This window comes from Tamandua tetradactyla, chromosome 8, assembly GCF_023851605.1.
Source record: "Tamandua tetradactyla isolate mTamTet1 chromosome 8, mTamTet1.pri, whole genome shotgun sequence".
Classification (NCBI taxonomy): domain Eukaryota; kingdom Metazoa; phylum Chordata; class Mammalia; order Pilosa; family Myrmecophagidae; genus Tamandua; species Tamandua tetradactyla.
In genome coordinates this window covers 1586182-1613514 of record NC_135334.1, presented here as the reverse complement: position 1 = coordinate 1613514, position 27333 = coordinate 1586182, and the positions used below count along the sequence as shown (strand labels likewise).

General features: G+C 40.6%; 1 protein-coding gene across 2 annotated transcripts in view; it reads left to right on the top strand.

The window, feature by feature from the left end:
* The first annotated feature begins 2678 nt into the window (after positions 1–2678).
* The window catches only part of LOC143643145 (beta-galactosidase-1-like protein 2), a 47048-nt gene continuing 22393 nt past the window's right edge, over positions 2679–27333 (top strand). The window contains exons 1-7 of one of the 2 annotated variants that reach the window (XM_077111927.1): positions 2679–2996; positions 4495–4587; positions 4737–4934; positions 17539–17607; positions 20313–20408; positions 21266–21374; positions 24513–24605. In XM_077111927.1, the coding sequence (XP_076968042.1) occupies positions 4496–4587; positions 4737–4934; positions 17539–17607; positions 20313–20408; positions 21266–21374; positions 24513–24605 (657 nt within the window). In that variant the 5' untranslated portion in view covers positions 2679–2996; position 4495. Of the gene's footprint in view, positions 3082–4494; positions 4588–4736; positions 4935–17538; positions 17608–20312; positions 20409–21265; positions 21375–24512; positions 24606–27333 lie in introns of both variants that reach the window. The other variant, XM_077111926.1, reaches the window with a different exon arrangement.

The window sequence follows — 27333 nt, the reverse complement described above, 5'->3', positions numbered from 1 at the left end:
TTTGATAGGGTCCCGCTAAACAGAGATTCTGGGTTCAATGTTGTAGTTCAGGACTTAGAAAGAGCTCTAACAGTTTGGTTGGTTGGCTGAAACATGGGCCAAAAAGACGCCGTCTTAGTTTTCTGGCTGCTAAGAAAAACACTACACAAAGTGTAACAATTTATTGGCTCACAGTTTCCGAGGCTAGAGGGCTTGCTTCCCCCTGGGGTTGGTAGAGTTCCGGTTGGCCAGCAATCCTGCCCATGGCAATGTCCTCTCCTTTGTCTTCCTGAGTTCTGCTGACTTCCAACTTCTGCTCCTCCATGTGGTGGCTTTTTTCTTCATAAAGCCTGAAGAAATAGGACTAAGGCTTCACTCAGGTGACCACCCCTTAACAAAAACTAACATCTTCAAAGGGTCATTTTTATAATGGATTCATACCCACAGGAATGGATTAAGATTAAGAACATGTTTTCTCCAGGAGTATATAATCCAACCTTCTACAATGACCTACACTACCTGAACTTGAAATGCCAGAACTTCCCTGAAATAATGTAGAGGAAAGTATCCAAAGGCTTGAGGAGATTGGAATGGTAGAGTAGATTTATCATGTAAGATATGCTCACCCACCTCAGGAACATCCAAAGGACACATCTGTCACCATGATAGTGAGAAATTAATTCTTGAGGGGAGCGCCAGCATCCTTGAAGAGCTCTGTGGATGGTCTTTTCTGTAGGTCAGGAATTGCAGTTGGAGATGCTGCCACTGAACTGGGGTTCTCATTGTAATTAAAATGTTTGGATCCCCAGGCTGGCAGGGGCCAAATGGCAGCACTTAATCACCAAAGACAAGGTAGGCCTGGCAGAGTCAAAGCAGTAATCAGAATAGTCTAACTCACAGAGACCTATGGCATTGGCAATTGATCATGGGGCAACTAGAAGTGAAATAGATGAGCAGTCCATTAAATTCTTATTTGACATGTATAAGCAGAAGACTTCTAGGTCAAGTGAACAGAAGTCTAATTTGAATAATCAAAACAGAGAGTCATAGCCCATCAATCAACTCCCAGATTTGAGACAGTTTTCAGATAAAGAACTCCTTGAATGAAGAGAAGGCCAGGTCCCCTTGAGGGTGGACTTTGCTACACTGCCAAAAACTCATACTGTTTATCTTTCTCCAAGCTTTCCCCCGAAGGGACCTATGGCCTTTTACCAGGATGACTGTACATTAGGGAAAAGAAATGATCAGATTTTTCAGGGATTACTGGACCACGGCTCAGAAGTGACACTAATCCCAGGAGTCCAAAGTGTCACTGTGGTTCACCAGAATAGGGACTTATGGTAGTCAGCAGTCAACAGAATTTCAACCCATGTCCAGCTCACAGTGGATCTGGCTGGTCCCTGAACCCATCCTGTGATTATATTCCCAGTAATGGAATTCATAATTGGAATAGACATACTCAGTAACTGGCAGAATCCTTACATTAGTTTCCAGACATTGGAGGCCATAGAACAGTCTCTACATAGGAAAACAGTAAACCAAAAGCAATATTGCATTCCTGGAAGAATTACAGAGATTCGTGCCACCTTCAAGGATTTGACAGATGTAGGGGTGGTGATTCCAACCACTTCCCCATTCAACTCTCTTATTTGGCCTGTGCAGAAAACAGATGGATCTCGGAGGATGACACTGAATTATCATAAACTTAACCATGTGGTGACACCATTTGCAACTGCTATTCCAGAGTTGGTATCATTGCTTGAACAAATCAACGCATCCCATAGTACCTGGTATGCAGCTATTGATCTGGTAAATGCTTTTATCTCCATACCTTTTAGAAAGACAACCAGAAACAGTTTGCTTTCAGCTAGCAAGGCCAACAATATACCTTTCCCATCCTACCTCAGAGGTATATCAACTCTCCATCTCTGTGTCATAATTGAGTCTGTAGGGGACTTGAACCCCTTTCTCTTCCACAAGACGTCATGCTAGTCCATTTTATTGATGACCTTATACTGATTGGATCTAGGGAGCGGGAAGTAACAACTACTCTAGTTGTTACTGGTAAATTTAAATTTTAAAGATTCACTTAAAATGTGGTAAACATTTCTTAAAATAAGGATTGTTATTATGGTGCACAGTGTCTATGAAGAGGAGAGTTTATTATCTTCCTTGGGAAACTGGATCTGGATTATATGAATTCAGCTGTGTGAATTTTAAGTGGGCCTCACTCTCCCACCCCAGCAGGCTGAAAGAAGGGCCAACCCAAACACACTGGTGAAGTCAACATTAGATTCTCCCTACTTCTCCCCCATACTCCACACCCATATACAGGGGAAGCTCCAGACAGGTAGCGGGCCAACTTCAGCATGCAGAATGGTCTTGAGAGTTTGTTACAACACAGAATGTATGGCCCCATCCCAGAGTTTCAGCTTCGGTAGATCTGGGCTGGAACTGGGAATCTTCTGGTGTGTTCCTGGTGGGGACTGCCTCTGTGAGCTACAGCCTTGGGCACAGTCAAGTTACTGGCTTTAAAGCAGGATGGCTGAGTTTCCTACAGGTCTCTTAAATCGACTAGGGAAGGCAATCTTTCTTTTCTTATTTATTTGCATCTCAGCACCTAGCAAGGGGGAGCCCTGGTTTGTAAACCACTGGTGAAAGTTGCCTCCAGACTCTAGCTTGGACTTCCAGGAGGATGGGTCACCCTCCTATGGCCAGGCGAGTGTGTGGAAAGTCCTTTTCAGTGAGGACTACAGACGAGGCTGAAACCACACTCATAACTAGCCCAGAACCTGATCAGGCCGCCTCTCTGAGCCAGACGCCAGGCAACTCTTGGCTTTCCTGATCCTTAGCTACATCATCGGCATAATTCGGAAAGGTCAAAGCCAGCCTCGGGGATCCGTGGGCGGTAAAACCAACCGACCCAGCAAAGCCACTGGCACTCACAGCAATTGTATCCCCGGGGGAGGCGGCCCCGCCCGGGCGCGGGCGGAGGGTCGGGCCTGCCAGGAGAAAAGGTCTGACCCGGAGGGGAGGCTCTGCCAGAGACCGGGTGCTTTCTGCCCCAGAAGGGAGGGCCGCCTGGGAGGGGCGTCTGCCGGGGTAAGGGATCTACCTGGGAGGGGGTTCTGCCCCGAAGGAGGGGTCTGCCTGAGAGAGGGAACTTGCACCGGAGGGACGCGTGGGGGCGGGACGTATCTCAAGTGCCCGCCGCTCGTACTCGCACCTTGCAGGCTAGCAGGGCGGCCGCGGCCCGGGCGCAGGTCGAGGGACACCTGCTGAGAGGTGGAGCGGCGGCCTCTGACTGCAGAATCTGTCCACGAGCGCTCTGGGATTCCCTGGTGCCTCTACCTGGGCCCCTCTCCAGCCCTGGGCGACTCCGCAGTCCTGGCGCCCTTGCTCTGGACAGCCCCCTTGTGTGTGTAGAGCTGTCACCCCAGATTCTTTCCGCGGGGCCCCTCCTCTCCTTAACCTGGAGTTCTGCTTCTCCCTTCTCACTTCCCCCTGAGAATCCCTGCTCCAGCGTCCTCGAACTCATTCTGGTTTTCCCTGCACCCTTCAGAAGCCAAGCCCGCAATGGGTAACCTGGTGCACCTCAACCTCCACTGCCCCAATCCTGCCGAAAGGGCGGTGGCTGCATTTCTTCCCCGGGCCTGGCTTTGCCTGACCGCCGCCCGCGTTCTAACTTCCCTTTTGTCACCCTAACTCCTCTCCCGCGCGTTCCGCATAAACTGCTATTTGCCAAGCAGACGGCAAAGCTGAGTTTTCTGGTGGCGTCACGGACGTTTTGTTGATTCTGGTTGCTCATTCATGTGTTCCAAAAATATCCAACTATGATTTTAGACACTGTTCCGGGCCCTGGGGATGCGGCCAAGGTCGGCGGGGCACCCCTCGGGGTCCCAGACCCACAAGCCGTCTGAGCTGCCGTGAAGCTCCCTTCCGTCCACCCCAGACTCAGCATTTCTCCCAATATATGCAGCAAGTGCCATGTGTTCTGGGACCTCGTGGGGGGAGTCGTACAGTGGCAGGGAAGTGGACGGTTAGCTTGGAGACAGAAATGGGGACCTCACTCTAGAGGAATCTGACCTTACATCCTAACCAGTTTTCTGCCGTGTATCTGAATAAAGGGTAGTTCAATCCTTAGGAATCGGTGGTCCCAGCCAAATTTCTCAGAGGTTATTCTGTTTGGCAAAATGTTCTTTGACTGAAGCTTGATCCTCTAAGAAGCAAACGGATCTGAAAACCCACCCCTTTAGCAGAGGCTGTCCCATGCAGTTCATCTCTCTCCAGGTGGTAGACAGCTGGAGGGGGGTGGGGGTCCTGGCCTTGAGGTGTTCTGTCTATGATGATTGCATGTGGTGGAGAGACTGTGGGACAACTGCTCCAGGATTCTGCCTTCCAGTGGGGACCCCCTCTCTCCTCTCTTTCCGCCAGGTCCTGCATTCCTCAGACCCCAACTCTCCCTTCCCTCCTTTGCCTAATCCCTCTGACCCATCTTCTATTTTATCTGTTCAGCATGTCCGCCTTCCAGATGAGACTTGAGTGCATTCTGTGCCTGTCTTCAGCCATATCAGTGATGGCTCAGCCCACATACAACCCATCATCCAGGTATGCTGAGGAGGTAGGAAAAGGCCGGTTTCTCATTCTCCTGGAGGTGTGCCCGAGGCTCCCTCCAGGAAAGACCTTGCCCAGCTGCTCTTTTACTGCATTCTTAAGTAATATCTCTAGGACTTTATGTGCTTCCTTTGTCCTTGCAGGATTAACCAAACTCACCTGACCCCCTTCCACCTGCAGAGGCGAGGTGCAGGTCTGAAAGTGGAGGGCTCAAAGTTCGAACTTGACGGTTTCCCGTTCCTGATCATAGCGGGAACCATCCACTACTTCCGGGTGCCCCGGGAATACTGGCGGGACCGCTTGCTGAAGCTGAGGGCCTGCGGCTTCAATACCGTCACCACGTGAGTGCCACTCTCAGCCAAGAGAAGAGAAACATCTCCTGTGAGGTTTAGGTTCCATGAGGGATTCTGACGGGGTCTAGGAAGAGTAGGGGGTAATTCTGGATAGGGTATTGTTTCAGACTTGATTAGGAGAAGTGAGGATTAACAAAAGATTGGGTACTGGCATGAGGCCAGGGCCACTTAGCAATTGGACATCCCCAATAACAGACAGGTGTAGCAAAGAGGGTCAGAGGTGTGACAGGTGAGAGGAAGCAGTAGTTATTCAGAGATGTTGATGGCCTTTCACAATTGCTACATGACCTTGGGAGAAACTTGTTTCCTATCAGTTTTGCACCTGACTTTGTATCTACGTCTCAGTCTCAAAATGGCGATGCTGGTTCTCCCTTTTCATTCAGTTTGGGCTGATTTCCACTCTCTCAGTCCTTGGCAGTTTTTTTTTAACCTTTTATTTTGAAATAATTTCAAATTTATAGAGATGAAAATAATACAAAACCAATGCAGAGAACTTGAATATGACATTTACCTAGATACCCAGATTTACCAAATTTAACATTTTAGTCCCATTTGTTACATGATTCTATCTTTTTTCAATACAGAAAAATCAGTTTTATCTGTATATATATACTGTCATAAGTAATTTGAAAATATTTTTAAATTAGAAAAATGCCATTTATAATAGCAACAAGAAGCATATTCTAAGAATGAATTTTTAATTATTATTATTTTTTACATGGACAGGCACCGGTGATTGAATAATTATTTATTTTTTATTGATATACATTATACATTCACTTACCATGTAATCACCCAAAGTGCACACTCAGTGGTTCACAATATCATCACAGAGCTGTGCATTTAACATCAAATTGACTTTTTTTCACTTTATTGTGAAAAATAACATATATATATATAAAACAATACATTTCAAAGCACACTGCAACAATTAGTTGTAGAACAGATTTCAGAGTTTGGTATGGGTTACAACTCCACAATTTTAAGTTTTTACTTTTAGCTGCTCTGAGATACCGGAGACTAAAAGAAATATCAATATAATGATCCAGCAATCATACTCATTTGTTAAATCCTACCTTATACCCATCATTCTATCTCTATTTATCTGAACATTTGAAAATAGGTTCTCCTTTGACACTTAAGAAATCCATGTATATTTCCTAAGACCAAGAATATATACTATGTAACCACATTAGTGGTTTCATAATTTTGGGATTTCATAATTTTTAGCCAGTATTTTTAATACTTATTTCTTTCTTTCTTTCCTTCTCTCCTGCTTTTCTTCCTTCCTTCCTTCCTATTGAATCCCTCTGGGGAATTTTTTATTTCTGTTATTGTGGCCGTCAACTCTGTTTGGTTTCCTTTTATGACTTCTATCTTCTTATTGGCATTACTTTTTTGTTTCTCTACATTTTCTTGATTCCCTTTAGTTCTTTGTCATGTTTTCTTTTTGCTCCTTGAGCATATTTAGGACAATTTATAAAAAATCTTTGGTATGTCCAAGGTCTGGCATTACTCATTGATGGCTTCTAATGTTTATCTTGTTCCTTTACATGAGTCATCGCTTCCTGGTCCTTTGTATACTTTGTAATCTCTTGTTGCACACTGGACCTTTCAATCTTTTAATGTGTTATCTCTAGAATTTAGTCATTGAGGCATCTGTTTCTTAAGCTTGTATTCAGCTAGTGTTTTGAAAGAGAATTCCCTCAATGTCAGGAGCTAACAAAAAAAGAGAGAAGAAAAGTAAAGAAGGAAAACACCTTTCCAGTCTTCACAGATTGGCCCATGCAAGAGTTCTCAGAGCTTCGCCTGCTAAAATAGAGTTTAAAGAACAGCCTGAGGCAAAAGTATAAGGTCCTTCACAGTCTTTCATGAGCATGCGTCTTTTCTTAGTTTGTCAGGGCTGCTATGACAAATACCACACTATGAGTAGCCTCAGTACTGGTAATTGATTGGCTCACAGTTTGTGAGGCTAGAAGTAAAACATCAGGGCTCCAGCAAGCACATGCTTTGTTCCCGAAGGCTGTAGTATTCTGATGCTAGCTTGGAATTCCTTGGCTTGCATCTCTACCTGCCATCACATGGTTATCACTCTCTCATGTCTGATCTTCTTGTTTCTGCTGACTTCTGTTTTCTCCCTGTGACTTTTTCTGACTCCTCCATCTCCAGGCTTACCTTTATAAGGCTTTCATTAATATGTTTTAAGACCCACCCTGATTCATTTAGCCACACCTAAATAGAATCTTCAAAGATCCTATTCATTAATAAACCTACACCCTGACTTACTGTAACATATTCAAGCATACTATTTAAAATGGGTTCACATCTATAGCAACAGGGACTAAACTTGAACATGTCTTTTGTCAGGAATGTGACATATGTCGTCCTGGGCATGCATGCATTATACATGGCCTTAGGAATTTTTCCATTTACATGGGACTGAATGTCACTTTTCCCCTAGGAAATCACATTTCTTCCTGGTCCCAGGTGTTACGCTGTTTGTCCTATGGTCAGTAATCCTTTCCCCCAGGCAGCTTCAATTTGACTATTCTCTCACAGTACTATCGCTGTCCTGTGAGCCACTTCTATGCACTGGGCATGTTCTAGGATGGCAAGCCTATGATGGGTGTCCTCTGTCAGTCTTTCAGGATTCCACCAGAAAGATGGGCTTAGACATACATGCACCCTAGTATGTGCACAAGGGTTTCTTTGCCCCTTTGGGACAGGCATGAGGGACCTAAATTGGAAGCCTAGGTGGGTCATTTTCACACCAAGCTAAGGGGCAGTGGGAGAAGGGCCAGCAAGCACACCATAGGGATTTCCTAACATTTCTTTTTAAATGTTTTTTATTGTGTAGTATAACATATATACAAAGCAAAGAAACAAAAAGAAAACAGTTTCAAAACACTCTTCTACAGGTAGTTACAGGACAGATCCCAGAGTTTGTCATGGGCGGCCATACCATCCTCTCAGATTTTTCCTTCTAGCTGCCCCAGAATATAGGAGACTAAAAGGAATAAATATTTTTTATCATCATAATCAATGTTTTTTCTTTTTTTGTAAAAGAAAGCATATGTATACAAAATATGCAATATTTTTGTAAAAGAAAACATATATGTACAAAATATACAATACAAATAACATATATACAAAAAAGCAGTAAATTTCAAAGCACAGCACAACAATTAGTTGTAGAACAGATTTCAGAGTTTGATATGTTGTCGCAATTCCACAATTTTAGATTTTTACTTCTAGCTTCTCTAAGGTACTTCAGACTAAAATAAATATCACTTTAATGATTCAGCAAGCATACTTGTTTGTTAAACTCTACCTTCTCTATATAAGTCCACTATTACCTTTGATCTTTCTATCTGACTCTTTAGGGTATTTGGGCTATGGCCATTCTCACTTTTTCATGTTAGAAGGAGCTGTCACTAATATGGGGTAGGGAGATGGAACTAGCTGATGTTCTGGAGAAGCTGGGCCCCCTAGGTCTCAGGACTTACCTGGTTCAGGGACCCATCTGGAGGTTTAGGTTTCTGGAAAGTTACCCTAGTGCATGAAAACTGTAGAATTTTATATATTGCCCTTGGTATTCTTTAGGATTGGCTGGAATGGCTTTGATTTTGGTTTACAAGTAATGATAGGTAGCAATGTCTAACTGAAGCTTGTATAAAAGTGACCTCTCAACTCTATTTGAACTCTCTCAGCCACTGATACTTTATTAATTACACTTCTTTTCCCCCTTTTGTCAGGATGGCATTGTTGATCCCACAGTACCAGGGCCGGACTCATCCCTGGTTGTTAACTCCTATGCCACCAGGGAGACTTTCACCCCTGGATGTCATGTCTGATGTAAGGTGGAAAGGCAATGATTTCACTTGCAGAGTTGGGCTTCGAAAGAGTGAGGCAACATCTGAGCAACAAAAGAGGTTCTGCAGAAGTAACTCTTAGGTTAAGCTAGTTTCTTAGCATCTTAGCTTAGCTTAGGCTAAGCTTCTTTGCTACCTACATAAGCTTCACAAGAACAAGCCTTATGATCAAGGGCATGTTCTATTGATTTTGGTGTCCCTATTGTTTGACACAGTATCAGGGGTTTCCCTGATGGTAAGGTTAATTGTTCCATATATTTTCTCTCATCCCTCAAGGAACTTTGCCAATACTTTTTGATTATCTGCTTACTATATTCTAGGGTGTATCCAGGTTTACATTAAACTGCACAGGATTAAAGGCCCTCATTCTTATTCTGTGTTGCAATTGTTCCCTGCATTTCAGTTGTTCAAATGAGCTATCCAGACAGGTAGAGTTAGATTATGTGCCACAGAAAATTTAGGTTCCAGTCAAAATAAACCTTTCTTCCTTTGGTCTCAAAGAGTAGGTGAGGTTCTAAAATTTAGGCAATGTCTGCCTTACCCCTGTGTTCTGAATTACCTTAATCCCAATCTGATTGGTTTCACTCTTATCTCTAAATACCAGGTTATAGATATATGAAACAGCCTCTCAAAATCCAGGAATTGCCACTCTAAACTAAATGGGTCTGCTGTAAGAGCTTACAATCTAGGCCCCTGTTTTCTTATAAGCATTTTCTAAAGGAGACCATACAATCAATGTTCTTTCATTTCTGGTTTATTTTGCCTTACCACATGTCTCACAGGTTCTTTCACATCATTGCATGCCTCGGAATGTTGTTCCTACAATATTCAATCATATGTATACACCATCATTTACCAATCTAATTTTCAGCCAGTGCATCCTTCAGCCACCTGCGTTCACTGGACATCATGTATAATGCCCAAAGGCCACAGTCCATCAACACTCTCAATTTTAAATAATTTCATTGTAACCAAGAGAAAAATACAAATAAACACACTCTCACCAAATAAGAAATCTAAACCTCCCCTTAAATCTTGTTCCTCCCCCCATTATTTACCCCTGCTGTTGCTGTGATACTGCTGAGGTTTTACTGTTAAACATAGCCCATAACATGCAATAGCAGTTTTCTCCCTGTACCCTGGACTTAAACACTCTTTGCACATGAAGCATACTTGTAAGAACTCATTTATATTTCTAGTGTTAAACAATGGGACACATAGGTCTATACAATCATTTTCAATCTTGGTCACCTTTAATATGGTAATATCACTTATAGACCCATAGAGAACCTCTCTGCTTCTATCTATTCCCTTACATTTGAGTTCAATATCATTAGCTAACCATTCACCCATCTCTAGATTCTAAATATCTCTAACTCCCCTATATTCTGTATTATAAGCCTCTGATTTTACCATTATCATTGCCATAAAAGTGGAGTCACACAGTATCTATCCTTTTGTATCTGTCTTCTTTCACTCAGCATTATGTCCTCAAGGCTCATCCATCTTGTCATGTGCTTCAGGGCATCATTTTGTCTTACTGCACATAATAGTCCATCATATGTATATACCACATTTTGTTAATCCATTCATCTGTTGATAGGCATTTGGTTTGTTTCCATCTTTTGGTGATTGTGAATAACGCTGCTATGAATATTGGTGTGAAAATGTCTGTTTGTGTCTCTGCTTTCAGCAGTTCTGGGTATATGCCTAATAGTGGTATTGCTGGGTCAGAAGGCAACTCGATATTTAGTTTCCTAAGGAACCGCCAAATTGTCTTCCCTAGTGGCTGCACCAGTATACATTCCCACCAACAGTGCATAAGTGTCCCAATTTCTCCACATCCTCTCCAACATTTATAGTTTCCTGTTTGTTTAATAGCAGCCATACTTATGGGTGTGAGGTGGTATCTCATTGCAGTCTTGATATGCATTTCCCTTATAGCTAATGAAAATGAGCATCTCTTCCTGTACCTTTTTTTATTACATGGGCAGGCGCTGGGAATTGAACCCAGGTCTCCGGCATGCGAGAACTGTTCCACTGAGCCACTGTTGCCCTTCATGTGCTTTTGAGCCATCTGTATTTGCTCTTCAGAAAAATGCCTATTCATTTCTTGAGCCCATTTTATAAATGGGTTGTTTGTTCCTTTGTTGTTGAGTTGTATGGATTTTTTATGTATAAAGGATATCAAATATTTGTCCAATATGTGATTTCCAAGTATTTTCTCCCATTGAGTTGGCTGCCTCTTCACCTTTTTTGACAAAGTCTTTTGAGGTGCAAAAGCATTTGATTTTGAGGAGTTCGCATTTATCTATTTTTTCTTTTGTTGCTTGTGCTTTGGGTGTAAAGATTAGAAAGCCACCTCCTATTACTAGGTCTTAAAGATGTTTCCCTACCTTTACTTTTAGAAGATTTGTGGTGCTAATTCTTGTATTTAAGTGTTTGATCCACTCTGAGTTAATTTTTGTATGGGGTATAAGGTAAGGGTTCTCTTTCATTTTGGTTATTGATATCCAGTTCTCCCATGCCCATTTATTGAAACGACTATTTTATCCCAGTTCAGTAGATTTAGGGGCCTTGTCAAGCATCGGTTGACCATAAATTTGGTGGTTGTGGTAGTTAGATTCAGTTGTCAACTTGGCCAGGTGAAGGTGTCTAGATCTATTGCTGTGGACATGAGCCAATGGTGTGTGAACCTCATCTGTTACTCATTACATCTGCAGTTGGCTAAGAGGTGTGCCTGCTGTAATGAATGATGTTTAACTTAATTGGCTGGTGCTTAAGAGAGAGAGCTCAATGTAGCACAGCCTAAGCAGCTCAGCATACCTCATCTCAGCACTCGCAGCTTAGCCCAGGCCTTTGGAGATGCAGAAAGGAATCACTCTGGGGAAAGATGTTGGAACCCAGAGGCCTGGAGAGAAGGCCAGCAGAGATCACCCTGTGCCTTCCCACGTAAGAAAGAACCTCAGTTGAAAGCTGCCTTTCCTCTGAAGAACTAACAGAATAAATCCCCTTTTATTAAAAACCAATCCGTCTCTGGTGTGTTGCATTCCGGCAGCTAGCAAACTAGAACAGTGGTCTTTCTAGTTTGAGAGAAACTAGTGTTCTCTCTCAATTTGGTTCGATTGATCAATATTTCTATCTTTGTGCCAGTACCATGCTGTTTTGACCACTGTGGCTTTATAATAAGTTTTAAAGTCAGGAAGTATTAATTCTCCCATGTCATTCTTCTTTTTTAGGATGCTTTTAGCTACTCAGGGTCTCTTTCCTTTTCAGATGAATTTGGTAACTAGCTTTTCCAAGTCTTCAGAGTAGGTTTTTGGAATTTTGATTGGTACTGCATTGAATCTGTAGATCAATTTGGGTAGAATTGACATCTTAATTATATTTAATCTTCTTGTCCATGAGCAGGGAATGTCTTTCCACCTATTTAGATTTTCTTTGATTTCTCTTAGCAATGTTATGTAGTTTTCTGTGTATGAGTCCTTTACATCCTTAGTTAAATTCATTCCTAAGTATTTGATTCTTTTAGTTGCTATTTTGAATGGATTTTTTTCTGTAACTGACTCCTCAGATAGGTCATTGCTTCTGTATAGAAACATTACTGATCTTTGCACATTAATTTTTTTTAGTTTTTTTACTAATTAAGAAATTAACAACAAACAAAACATTAAGATATCATTCCATTCTACGTATACAATCAGTAATTCTTAATATCATCATATAGTTGCATATTCATCATTTCTTAGAACATTTGCATTGATTTAGAAAAAGAAATAAAAAGGCAACAAAAAAGAAATAAAACGATAACAGAGAAAAAAAAGATTATACATACCATACCCCTTACCCCTCGCTTTCATTTACCACTAGCATTTCAAACTAAATTTATTTTAACATTTGTTCCCCCTATTATTTATTTTTATTCCATATGTTCTACTCTTCTGTTGATGTAGTAGATAAACAGAGCATCAGACACAAGGTTTTCACATTCACAGAGTCTCATTGTGAAAGCTATATCATTGTTCAATCATCATCAAGAAACATGGCTACTGGAACACAGCTCTACATTTTCAGGCAGTTCCCTCCAGCCTCTCCACTACATCTTGAACAACAAGGTGATATCTACTTAATGCGTAAGAATAACCTCCAGGATAACCTCTCCACTCTGTTTGGAATCTCTCAGCCATTGACACTTAGTCTCATTTCACTCTTCCCCCTTTGGTCGAGAAGGTTCTCTCAATCCCTTGATGTTAATTCTCAGCTCATTCTAGGGTTTTTCTCAGTCCCTTGCTGCTGAGTCTCAGCTCATTCCAGGATCTCTGTCCCACGTTGCCAGGAAGGTCCACACCCCTGGGAGTCATGTCCCACACAGAGAGGGGGAGGGTGGTGAGACTGCTCGTCATGTTGGCTGGAGAGAGAGGCCACATCTGAGCAACAGAAGAGGCTCTCTTGGGGGTGGCTCTTAGGCCTAAATTTTAAGTAGACTTGACCTATCCTTTGTGGGGTGTCCCACGTTGCCAGGAAGGTCCACACCCCTGGGAGTCATGTCCCACACAGAGAGGGGGAGAGTGGTGAGACTGCTCGTCATGTTGGCTGGAGAGAGAGGCCACATCTGAGCAACAGAAGAGGCTCTCTTGGGGGTGGCTCTTAGGCCTAAATTTTAAGTAGACTTGACCTATCCTTTGTGGGGTTAAGTTTCATATGAACAAACCCCAAGACTGGGGGCTCAGCCTATAGCTTTGGTTGTCCACACTGCTTGTGAGAATATCAAGAATTCAACTTGGGGAAGTTGAATTTCTCCCCACTCTCACCATTCCCCGAAGGGGGCTTGCAAATACTTTTCCACTCACTGATCAAATCACTCTGGGATTCATTGGGGCATCACTCTGGACAAACCAACAAAATCTCATGTCCTACCTGAGATTCCAAGTATTTATGACGTTCAATCAAACTCTCTACTATCATGATCCTGGGGTGGATGTGGCCTGGCTGGGCAGGCCAACTTTTCCCCAGAGCTGGGGGGCATGACTGGGGGGCTGTGCAGTATGTGTATATCTGGGAGAGTCTAAACTGATGTACACACGCGCAGAGCTCACGGGTGGTGGCGGGGGGGAGGTGGGATGGAGTTGAGCGACTGTATGGGCTGGGGGCAGGTGTAGCCTGGGTATGGAGGTCAGCTCCTTATGCAGCCTTTATGCGCTGTGGACTGCCTGCAGGGGGTAGGGCAGGAAGGTAAGGCTCGGGAACGGCGGGTGGGGGGGGAGACTGCACTTTTGCAGGAGAGGTGGGTTGGGCTGGGGTAAGGGTGAGTGCAATGGGGGTGGAAATGTGGGGTGGGTATGCGTTTGAGGGGTTGGTGGGGCGGGGGCCCTTGGAGCACAGGGAGTAGGGGCGGGTGACAGGGTTCAGGTGCATGTGGTGTGGGATGAGTCGTGGATCATGGGCCTGCTCTGGTAAGGGTAGTGTATTCAAGGATTGTGGCTTGGCTTACTCCCTGGCCCCATCTTCCCATCCTGAACTCTCCGGGCTTCTGCATTAGGCTGTTTACACTAGAGAACACCTCTGTCAGTTGAGAAGGAATGTGGTATCTGTTGGTCCTTTTAGTTTAAAAAATTTGCCTGGGAGCATTTTCTTTCTGCACCTCCAAATGTCTGTGTCTAGGCATCTGCTCTTTCTGTCAGCACTCCAAGCATCTCCAAATATTTGCATCTCTGTTGGACCTGAGCTTTCTCCAAAATATTTCCTCTTTTAAAGGACTCCAGTAAACTAATCAAGACACACCTTAAATGGGTGAAGCCACAGCTACATCTAATCAAAATGTCACACCAACAATTGAGGAGATTATATCTCTATAGAAACAATTTAATCATAGGGTCCCACCCTGCAATATTGAGTCGGATTAGAAGAACAAGGCTTTTCTGGGGTACATAAAATTTCAAACCAGCACACCATTCTAGTAGGCATGAAATGATATCTCAATGTGGTTTTGATTTTCATTTCCAAAATTGCTAGTCATATTGAGCATCTTTTCATGTGTTTTTTCACCATTTGTATTTCCTTTTTGGAAAAGTGTCTATACAAATCTGCCCATGTTTTTTTTAACATTTGTTCCCCCTATTATTTGTTTATTTTTTAGCCATATTTTTTACTCATCTATCCATACTGTAGATAAAAGGAGCATCAGACACAAGGTTTTCACAATCACACAGTCACACTGAGAAAGCTATATCATTATACAATCATCTTCAAGAAACATGGCTACTGGAACACAGTTCTACCATTTCAGGCACTTCCCTCTAGTCATTCTAATACACCTTAAACTAAAAAGGGGCTATCTCTATAATGCATAAGAATAACCTCCAGGATAACCTCTCAACTCTGTTTGAAATCTCTCAGCCTCTGACACTTTTTATTTTGTCTCATTTCTTTCTTCCCCCTTTCTGTTGAGAAAGTTTTCTCAATCCCTTGATGCTGAGTCCCAGCTCATTCTAGGATTTCTGCCCCATGTTCCCAGGGAGATTTACACTCCTGGGAGTCATATCCCACATAGAAAAGGGGAGAGCAGGGAGTTTGCTTGTCATGTTAGCTGAGAAAGAAAGGCCACACCTGAGCAACAAAAGAGGTTCTCTGGTGGTGAATTTTAGGCCTGATTTTAAGTGGGCTTAGCCTATGCTTTGTCAGGTAAGTTTCATAGGATCAGACCCCAAGATTGAGGCTTTTGCCCATTTTTAAATAAGGTTGTGTATCTTTTTATTCTTAAGTTGTAGGAATTCTTTATATATTCTGGATATTAAACACCTATCAGACCTGTGGTTTCCAAATATTTTCTTCCATTGAGTGGGCTGTCTTTTCATTTTCTTGGCAAAGTCCTTTGAAGCACAAAAGCATTTATTTTGAGGAGGTTCCATTGATCTGTTTCTTCTTTCATTGCTTGTGCTTTGGGTATAAAGACCAGGAAACCATTGCCCACCACAAAATCTTGAAGATGCTTCTGTACATTTTCTTCTAGGACTTTTACGGTCCTGGTTCCTATATTTACATGGGGGAATTTATTAAGTTACAAGTTTACAGTTTTAAGGCCATGAAAATGTCCCAATTAAAGTAAGTCTATAAAAGTGTCCAAAGAAAGACACCAATAAGACATTACCTTCACTCAAGAAAGGGTGATGAAATTCAGAGTTTCTCTCTCAACTGAAAAGGCATATGGTGAACATGTGCTGTCTGCTAGCGTTTTCTCCAAGCTTCTTGTTTCATGAAGCTCCCCAAGGGGCATTTTCCTTCTTCATCTCCAAAGGCTGTGTGAACTCTGCATTCTTGTGGCTCTGATGGATCCTATCATTCTCCAAAATGCTTCCTCTTTTTAAGGATTCCAGTAAATGACTCAAGATCCACCTGGAATGGGTGGAGTTGCATCTTCCTCTAACGCAAGGTTAATGCCCACCATTGGGTAAGTCACATCTCCCTGGACATAAACTGTAGTACTGGATAGGGATTAAAAAAAACAGTTTGCTCTAACAAAATTAGGTCGGGACTAAAACATGGCTTTTCTAGGGCACATAATCCTTTCAAACCAGCACAGCTACTTTTAAAATTTTCTCTTTTTCAGTGACTTTCAATAATTTCATCATGATTTGCCATGGTATAGTTTTCTTCTTGTTTATTCTACTTGTGGTTTTGAAAGTTTTGGATCTGTAGGTTTATAGCTTTCATCAAATTTGGAAAAATTTTGGTCTTATTTCTTCAAATATTTTTACCCATCTGCTTTTTCTGGGACTCCAAGTACATGTATATCAGATTTCATAAAACGAACTCGTGTCACTGATGCTATCTACAGTTTTCTTCACTTCTTTTTTTTCTCTTTTCCATTTTAGGTAGCTTCTTTTGCTATTTATTAAAGTTCACTGACATTTCTTTCTGCTGTCTACTGTATTTTTAATTCTATCCCATGCGGTTTTTCATTTGCTGTGATTACTTGTATTCAGACTATTTTTCATTTCAGATATGGTGTTTTTCACATATAGAAGTTCCAATTGGGTCTTTTGTGGATCTTCTATTTTTCCCCTCATTATGGTCATGTTTTCCTCTGATTAGTAAAGATATGGAGTATATTTGTGATAGATTTTAATATGCCCTTTTGCTAGTTTCATCGTCATCATATGTGTTATTTCTGGGTTTGATTCTATTATTTACCCTGGTTACATGTCATATTTTCCTGCTTCTTAGTATCCATATTAATTTTCTAATAAATACTGGGCATTGTGAATCTTATATTGTTAGTTGCTGGATTTTACTTTATACATTTAACTGATACATAATCCAGCTCTATAAACTTTTTGACTCTTTCTGGTTTCTGCTTTATGGTAGTTTTCCATTGTTGCCATTCTGCATGTGGACCTAAACTTTTAAATATGTTTTCATGGTCATTTTAGAAGAGAAATGTGTAGTTGTGTCACAGAGGATATTATATGCACACATATCTATCTTACCTGATTCTGAAGTCCAGAATGATGGGACAATACTGTCTGCTGGGATCTTTTCTGGGTATTAAAGGGAGGAAAATTTCAGCATAATACACTGTGCACACATAGAGGTTCGGCTATGGGAATTTTCAACCTTCTTCATGGTAGAGGTAACCTAAATCCTATATTAAAATTGGAGGAGTCAGTATGGAATTGGAGTCAGGTGAAAGATTCTTTTATTTCTCTTGTTTTCCATTGCAGACACATCCCCTGGAACCTCCATGAGCCAATTAGAGGTCAATTTCTTTTCACTGGAAACCTGGATTTGATGTATGTATTAATGTTTAAGTTGCCCAATTCTGTAGCTCAGGCCAGGGATTGAGTTTGTGGGTTTCAAATGAAGCAGTAGGAGCACCTCACTTTCTGCTTTTAGGGACCTCAAGAAGCTCTGATAAGCTTTGTACCCTGGATTACCTAGACCTTCATATCTGTGCAGGTTATTACTCACCGTGTGGTTTAGAAATTGTACTTCTCAACTTCTACATTTTTAGTCCATCATAAGAAACCTACTCTTTCAGGTAAAAGAGAAGATTTCTGAACTATAGTTTACAGGCTCTCTATGGCCTGACAGAAGTAGAATAATGGTTGATTCAAAAATATGTGCTAAACATCTACTATAGTTCAGACATTGTCTTTGGTACTGGAGGTGGAAAGATAGATACTTTATGCTGTCAAGAATGAGGATCCTAGAAAGGGAAGCACATGGCAACAGAATAGACAGCCCAAACTAAGGGAAGGAATCAGGGAGGACAACAGTGAAGTTACAGCTGAGATTAACTTGATCACTGAGCAAGAGTTAACTAGAAGGGTGTTCTAGCTTGCTTGCTGCCGGAATGCAACACACCAGAGATGGATTGGCTTTTAATAAAAGGAGATTTATTTCATTAGTTCTTCAGAGGAAAGGCAGTTAACTTTCATCTGAGGTTCTTTCTTACGTGGGAAGGCTCAGGCTGATCACTGCTGGCCTTCTCTCCAGGCCTCTGGGTTCCAACAATTTTCCCTGGGGTGATTTTTTTCTGCATCTCCAAAGGCCTGGGCTGAGCTGTGAGTGCTGAGATGAGGTATGCTGAGCTGCTTGGGCTGTGCTATGTTGAGCTCTCTCATTTAAGCTCCAGCCAATTAAGTCAAACATCATTCATTGCAGCCGGCATGCCTCCTAGCCGACTGCAGATGTAATCAGCAACAAATGAGGTTCACGTACCATTGGCTCATGTCCACAGCAACAGAACTAGGTGCCTTCACCTGGCCAAGTTGACAATTAAATCTAACTACCACAAAGGGGTTGAATGATATTTTTAGGCAGAGGGTCTAGCATGGGCTAAGTCTGGGATGTGAGAGAAAATTCTATGCTAATTAAGGTGATGTTAGCTGCTATAACACATCATCCCTGAAGTCTTCATTATTTAACACATTATTTTCATTGCAAGTAAAATCTAAAATGGGCATCCCTGGTGAGCTTGTCTTTCTTCCAAACAGCAGTGGAGGAACTGTCAAGAAATAAAGCTAAAGAGATAGCCAAGGGTCAGATCCTAGCTTTATATGCCATCTTACAGAATTTGAAAGCTATTCTAAACGCATTGGAAAATTAATTGAAGAATTTTAATTTAGGAAGTCCACATTTGCCACAGAAAGATCGTTCTGGCACTATTTTAAGAGGGAGCATACTATAGTAGTGAAGATTGTATTTTTTCAAGCACTTTGCCTGAGTTCTAATTTTAGCTCTTCCATTTGCTAAAAATGTGACCTTGAGGAACCCACAACTCCTTTAAGCCTCCATTTAAAAAAATCTATCAAACAGAGACAATTGATAACTATCTCCTGGAACTGTCCATTGATGTAATAAATTTGAAGAATTTAGCTATAGTGCCTGATGTTATTTGTAACTTATTTCTAAGCTAACAGTCTAAGTAAATATTAGCTCCTAATGATGTTCATGATAACATTATTATTAGAGTAATTGGAGAGTGCTTGGAAGAAGGTAACATGAAAGAAGTAAACCGGTCAGAAGACCATTCTAATAACTTAGGTGTGAAATGATGAGCTCTTGAACCAACATGGTAGCAGTAGGAATGCAGAGGATTTCCAAAATTGAAAGCATTAAGTAGGAGGAATAAACACTGTTTGGTGCCTGCCTGAAAATTGGGGGTGAGGAAGAAAGAGGAGCCAAGGGTGACTGATGAGTTTTTGCCTTAGGTGGCTTTTTGGGTGGTGGCTATCCACAGGAATAGGAAATGCAGGGGGAGGATTAGATTTGGAAGGGAGGTTTAGAGCTTGGTTTTGGATATCTGGGCTTTCACTTTTGTTAGACACAGGGTCATTAAGGAATCCCCATGGGACATCGAGTCAAAGCTTAACAGATTTACTGTGAGAGAGAGAGAGAAAGCAACAGAGTGAGAGCAGGGGGACAGTAGGCAGACGGGAGCCAGTGAAACCTGCCCCTGAAAGGAAAGGAAAAATGGCTCCTGCTGTCTTTCTGACAGCTTGTGGATTTAAAGGACAAAATGTGCCAAGAGGGGTGGGGAGTGACATGCAGCTGCAGGTATCCCTGGGAGATATCAGGCTGGTGCAGTTCATGACTTCATGCCCATGGGTATCTGGTTTGGCCTCTGAGGTGTGAGATGTTGGCCTGTCCCTGCACGTCTGTGCTGCTGTCACATCAGGTCCTGTCAGAGGAGCTGCTGCGGGAGAGAAACTGAAGGGGCCCCAAAGCCGCAGAATCCATCTTGCATGTTAAGTTTTATTTTCTGAGACCTGACAATTTAATATTATTCTCTCTAATGCCTTAATTGAACTCATTTCTTACTGAGTGTTGGGTCCCTTGCCCTCCCAGGTCATGGCTCCTACAGGGACTTTTCTAGGCTGGGCTGGGAGTTTCCACTTGTCCCAATCTCAGAAGAAAGCAGGGAATGAAACATAACAGTGATTTCGGGCCCCAGGTTTTGAAGTGAACTCATCATCGTTGCTTTCCTTCCTAGGGCTTTTATATTCTCGGCCTCAGAGGTGGGGCTGTGGGTCATTTTGTGTCCAGGCCCCTACATCGGTAGCGACTTAGACCTTGGAGGCTTGCCCAGGTAAGTTGTGCTCCAAGGGTCACTGGTCCTGTCTTCCAGGGGCCACAGGTATGTTCACATGCAAGTTAGAGCAAAATGTTTTGCTTTGTTTTCAGTGTGCTTTTTTTTTTTTATAATCGGCACTATTTTTTTTTCCCCTTTAATGATTATAAAATGGATTTTTAAATATTGGGGATTATATAGTATTCATTTCTTATAAACCTTCATCTCTGTATTGCAAATGAGGTAGAATACATATTGATTATTTAAATTCAAACTAATGGCTACCACTTATGCCAATAAGTTCTAGTTTTTATGGTGGCAGTACAGATTGGATCAATTATCTCCTTGCATGAGTGTTTTTTTTTTTTTAACAAAACTTCAACACCTCTAGGTTAAGAGTCAGCAAACCTTTTTTATAAAGGCCCAGATTATAAATATTTTACTCTTTGCTGGCCATACAGTATCCTTTGCAGCTATTCAATTCTGCTGCAATGGCACAAAGACAGCCACTTTCATACATCAACAGATGGATGTGACTCTGCTCTGATAGCACTTTATTTACAAAAATAAGCAGCAGATTTGATCTGGCCCATGGGTTGTAATTTGAGGACCCCACTCTAGATCATTCCATCCTTATGCAGCCCCCATTTGCATCAGGGTAAGAGAGGTGAGGGCTCAAGGGCAGCAGTATTTGTTACTGGGACACAGACTTCTTAAAGTCCAACTTCTTAAAGTTGGACTAAAACCTCACAATGCACTCTCCTTATGTGGCTGTGCAAATTTGGGCTGTCCATATTTTTCCAACCTCGTATGCTTGAACATTTCTTATTGCTGTTTCCCATCACAAGTCTGAGTCTCGCCTTCTTCAATCTTAGCTGGTTACTCCAGGATTCGAAAATGAAGCTGAGAACAACTTATAAGGGCTTCACTAAGGCAGTGAATCGCTATTTTGATCAGCTGACTTCCAGGATAGTACCACTCCAGGTAAGACCTAAATTCTCATCTATTTGCCCCAAGGAAGTAATTGCCTGAATTTATTTCCTTGTTTGGGCTAGCCTACCTCCATTAGAATAAGAAGCAGGAAGCATAGCAATAGTTAATTCCAGTTCCTTATCTAAAACGCAACAGGCTTTTGTGCCTTTATTCCATCTATGGTCTGAACTGGATAAAACTCATGTGCTGCTATCTGCCTTTTTTCCTTAGAGCTACACTCTGCACATTTTTGTTTCACCTTGCCCTTTATTTTTTTGCTCTATGCATCGCTGTAAATGATTAGTGAATGATTATCACCAAAATGACTTCATTTAGCTGCTAGTCATAGTTATAGTTCAGTTCTTCATGAACAATATCTAATATAAATGACCTTAGCTCAGTGATTTTGTACAAGTTGCAATTAATTTGATTTTTAATACACTTCTTTGGCAATAAAGCCATGTTGTTGTACATACTTATCATTTAAGTAGAAGTAGTCTGCTACTATATTTCTAAAATGGTTGGGAAATATGAAAAGGACTATATACTAAGTAGAAATTGAGCAGAGGGAAGGTTTCTATTCTAGACAACATCTAGAAGAACATTTATTAGTGTCAAACTTTGTGCAACTAACATTTACCTGGCATATTTCATCCTCTCACTAATCATTTGAAGTAGTATTATCATGGATCAAATGGAAGTAATGACAAGGCCTATTTATGGGGTAGTGAACGCTTGCAAAGTGTGAATTTACTGAAGAGAGTTTTTCTCTAATGTAGTGAGTATCCCGGGATTAGTCAGACTTAGGGAAGCCATTAAAACTCCTAAGTAAATATATATATAAATGTATGGGTCAGTTTGAGGGATAGTAGAGATAGTCCTTTACAGTGTCAATATCAGCACTCTCCAATAGAGTAGTTATTTTCCACATGTGGCTACTTAAATCTAAATTAATTAAAATTAAAGAAAATTAGAACCTCATTCCCTCGGTTACACTATCAGTAATCCAAGTGCTCAGTAGTCACATGTAGATAGTTGCTACCATATTGGGAAACAGATTTAGAGCATTTTCATCACTACATGCAATTTACTGGACAGTACTGGAATAGTGTTTACTCCATCCTGAATCCATGAATCTTCAGTCTTGAAACTCCTGGAAAGCTAAATTAGTGGTCAGGAGGTTGCTTAGAGCACGGAATCAGGGCCTGAAGAGTTTGCGTGGTCTTAAAGCTATTTAATCAATGCCTCATGAATCAGCACTTCCTTACAACTGAGAAGCTCCTTTTTTTTTTAGGGCTTTCTATTGTATTTATCAGATCTAAGACTTCTTGCTTTGGATAATTCCATGGATAGTGAACTTCTGGGTCTTTTCTTTTTCTGTTTTTGAGTCTGCTGAATTCCTTATCACAATGATGGGAAGGGGAAAGGAAGACGCAGGCTTTGAAAATATTTTCCAGCATTTTTCAGGAGGAGATCTCAGTTTTGTTTTGTTTTTTTCATATGGGCAGGCACTGGGAAACAAACTTGGGTCTCCAGCATGGCAGGCGAGAACTCTGCCACTGAGCCATTGTTGCCCACTCATAGTTATACTACTACTTTACTATTTTACTTTATTTTATTTTTCTGTATGGGCAGGCACCAGTAATTGAACCTGGAACTCCAGCATGGGAGGTGAGAACTCTGCCTGCTGAGTCACCATGGCCTGCCCAAGATATCAGTTTTAAGTTTTTGCTTTAAGTTTCACGTCCTCTTTTCCTTTCTCAGCAGGATACAATACAGTCGGTTTATTCCTTGCTTGCTAAATATCTTCCCATTTCAACTCTTTCCAACTAAAGTTTCTCTAAGATCACAGTGATCACAGTTTTTGGTGAATAAACACTTTAGTCACACTTACAATAGGCCTAGGTTTTCTCAAATTGCTAGTTACGCTGTTAGTAGAGCCTAATTTTTAGAAGTGAACAGTATTTCTCCTGTTTATTTCTGCTTAGAGGTGTACTCCATGTATTAACAAGAGTAGATTGAGTACTACAAAAGAGGGCATGGTGAAATCTGGCTAGAATGTGTGTGTGTGCAAAATATGAAAAGAAAATAAATAGCTGGGCAGGGAGTATGGATTGGGAAAGAGCTTTAAAGATAGGAGACCCTTGAGCATGCTTGGTATTGACAGAAAGGAACCAGTTGAGAGAGGAATTTGAAAATGATTGCAAAAGGGTATAAGAGGGATATCAATATTTGAGAGATGAGTAGAGCAAGAGGAGCTCACAAAGAGACTGAGGAGGAGTGACCAGAGAGGAAGGCCAAAAACCTGCAGAGAATATTATAGAAAATACAGAGGAAAGTGTTTCAAGGAGAGAATGGCAGAATATTAGATATTTCTGAAACAATGATTAAGTTAAGGTCTAAAATTTGTGTTTGAATTAAGCAAAAGAGGTCCAAAGTTGTTAATTTAGTTGGAATTAAAAGGACGGAAGTAAGGCTAAGTGAGTAAAGAGGTGAATGAGAGGAGAAGCAAGGAGTGTAGATAATGTTTCAGAAAGTTTGGCTGTGAAAGCAAAGAGGGAAGGGGATGGTCACTGCAGGGGAAATATTCCAGGCAAATTAATTAACATAGCACATTGAATTAAATCAGTTTCAGTGGTGATGGGAAGGGGTTATTAAAGAAGAAGTTGAAGACAGAGAAGACGGAGGGTATACTTTTAGAGTAAAGTTCCTGAGAAGTGGGAGAGGATGAGCTCCAGCACACAGGAAATAAATTGGCCCCTAAATTGGGCAGGGTCTCCCTTATTCATTAAATTAGTGTTAAGGTGGAAGGAAAGAATGTGGAGGCTTGTGGCCTTCTGTTTCATATATTATGAATGAGTGAAAAAATAATGAGCATAAAAATGCTTATGCTCATATGTAGTATTGGAGTATTAGGAAAGACAGCATTATAATCACCAGAGGTAACTTTGCTGACTGTTAGGTGAGAGACATTGCCAGAAATGTAGTGCAACTTGGGGTTGGGGTTAAGGGTGTGTTATTTTTTAATGGTACTCTAAACTTGTGTGTACAACAGTAAATTTTGGAAAATACAGCTTTTTCCCATGAGTAGCCTCCTTCTCAAACTTTAATCTTTTTGACTGATGGGACCTCTCTCTCTTTAACTGTCAGTACCACGAGAATGGCCCCATCATTGCTGTCCAGATAGAGAATGAATATGGTTCATATCACCTGGATAAAAAATACATGTCATTTGTTAAAAAGGTAAGTGTTCATTTAATTTTCTCTATATTTACATACATCTTTCCTTACTCTGCTAGTTCACAGAGCAAGCATCTCCTGAGTGCCTAGAGCTTGCAGGGTACTATAGGCTATGAAGATGAATAGGATCAAATTTAATTCTTCCATGCATTTATAATCTAAAAATGGGACTGAGAACTACCTACAGAACTCGAATGTAAGGCAAGGACTGATGTTAAAATCTCATTCTTTTCTGTGGATATCACAGCTCTCTTCTGGTTAGGGGTTGTATGACACATATTTTTCTATCCCTCTTCTTTCAACTTTTCTGTATCCCTGTATTAAGGTGTATCTCTTGTAAGCAGCATATAATTGGAATTTTTTTTTGTTAATTGGTGGGATAATCTTTGCCTTTTAAATGGATTATTTGGCTTGTTTATATTTAGTGTAGTTACTGATCCATTTGCATTTAAATCTACCATCTTGCTACTTTCTTTCTATTTGTCTCATCAATTCTATGGTATTTTCTATTTCCTTTCTTGCCTTCTTTTGTTTGACTATTTTTTTTACTATACCATTTTCTCCTCTACTATCTTGCTATACATATTTCATTACAACAGTAAATTTTGGGAAATACAGCCTTTTCCTAAAAGTTGCATGTCATAGATATTACAGCAAACATCCTTGACTTATAAAATGCCAAATATAAATTAATATTTTTCCAGGCCCAAGACAATGAAACATCTTAGAACAACTTATATACATTTTCCTCCCTCCTACCTTAGGTACTATTATCATCATTTCTTTTAAAGCTACATGTATTTTAGATCATGCAAGATATTATTATTATTAATGTTTTATCAAGTTAGTTTTCAACTACATGCACCCACATAACCTACTTTTTGATACTTTTTTCTTCTACACCTTTGAGCCTAATCTCCTAGAACATTTTCCTTGGCCTGAGAAACAACCTTTAATCTTTTCTTTGGTGCAGGTATGCTGGTGACAAATCCTTTCACCTTTCATTTGTCTGAAAATATTTCTAGTTTGCCTTCATTCTTGAAGGATATTTTTGCTTTATGTAGAACACTAGATTGACAGCTATCTTCTTTTAGATTCTTTTAGTTTCAGTTGTTCCTGCTAAGAAGTCAGAAATCAATGAAATTATTGTTCCTTTCAAGTTAATGTGTATTTTTTCTTCTTACTGCTTATAAGATTTTTCTTTGGTTTTCAGTATTTTTGCCACAATTTGTTTAGAGTGTGTTTCTATTTATTTTTGCATGTATTTTTCACACCCTTTAATTTGTATCTTGAAGTCTTTCAAAATTTTGGAAACTTCTCAGCCATTAACTGCTCCAAGGCCTTTCTCCTCTCCTACAAGATTTCAACAATAGCAATGTTAGGTGATGTCATCATATTCCATTTTTCCACCATGCTTTTTGTCTGGATAATTTCTTTTTTTACTTTTTCTTCAGTTTTGTAATTTGATGTTAAACCCATCCATTAAGTCCTTACTTTCTGTTACTGTATTTTTCAATACTAGAATTTCAATTTGATGCTTTTTATAGTTTCTAGTTTTTGGCAAACATTTTCCTTTGTTTCTTAATTCCTTCAACATATTAAGGATAGTTACTTCAAAATCTAAGTATGGTAGATCTATTTTCTGGATCTCCTATGGATCCATATCTATTGTTATTTTTTTTTCATGCTTTTCAGTAAAGTATTGTTTTCTAGTATGTCTAATAATTTTGTGATTCATTATCAGACATTTATGTATGAAAATTATATTTAGATTATTTGAGGTCCTTGATAACCTGCCAGAAGGATTTATTTTTGCTTCTAGCAGGAATTTGCAATTATTTGAAGCTGAGCTTCAGTCCTTGTGAGAGATAATCTATTTCTTTACTTTTTCTAAAACATTTTATTTTGAAATGATTTCAAGGTTACAGGACAGTTTCAAAATAATACAAAACCTATATAGGGAACTCCAACATACTCTCTCCTAGATACTAAGATTAACAAATTTTAACATTTTTCCATATCTGCCATATCACTCTGTTTGTCTATCTCATATATATATCAATTTTAAACATTTGAGAGTAGATTATATGTGTCATATGTCATGCTCCTTAAAAATGTAATATTTCCATGTACATTTCCTAAGAACAAGACAAGGAATGACTGTTTCTATTTTTCTATATTCTTGCCAACATCTATCTTCTATTAAAAAATAATAGCCATTCAAGTGAATGTGAGATAGTATCCACTGTAGTATTGATTTGCATTTTCCTAATCACTAATGATGTTGAGGATCTGTTCTAGTTTGCTAGCTGCCAGAATACAATATACCAGAAATGGAATGGCTTTTAAAAAGGGGAATTTAATAAGTTGCTAGTTTACAGTTCTAAGGCTGAGAAAATGTCCCAGTTAAAACAAGTCTATAGAAATGTCCAATCAAAGGCATCCAGGGTAAGTTACCTCGGTTCAAGAAGGCCAATGAAGTTCAGGGTTTCTCTCTCAAGTGAGAGGACACATGGTGAACACAGTCATGGTTTCTATTTCAGCTGGAAGGGCACATGGCAAGCCTGGCGTCATCTGCTTGCTTTCTCTCCTGGCTTCCTGTTTCATGAAGCTCCCTGGGAGACATTTTCCTTCTTCATCTCCAAAACGCTGGCTAGTGGACTCTGCTTTGTGGTGCTGCAGCATTTTCTGCTCTCTCTGAATCTCCTTCATGCTCCAAAATGTTTCCTCT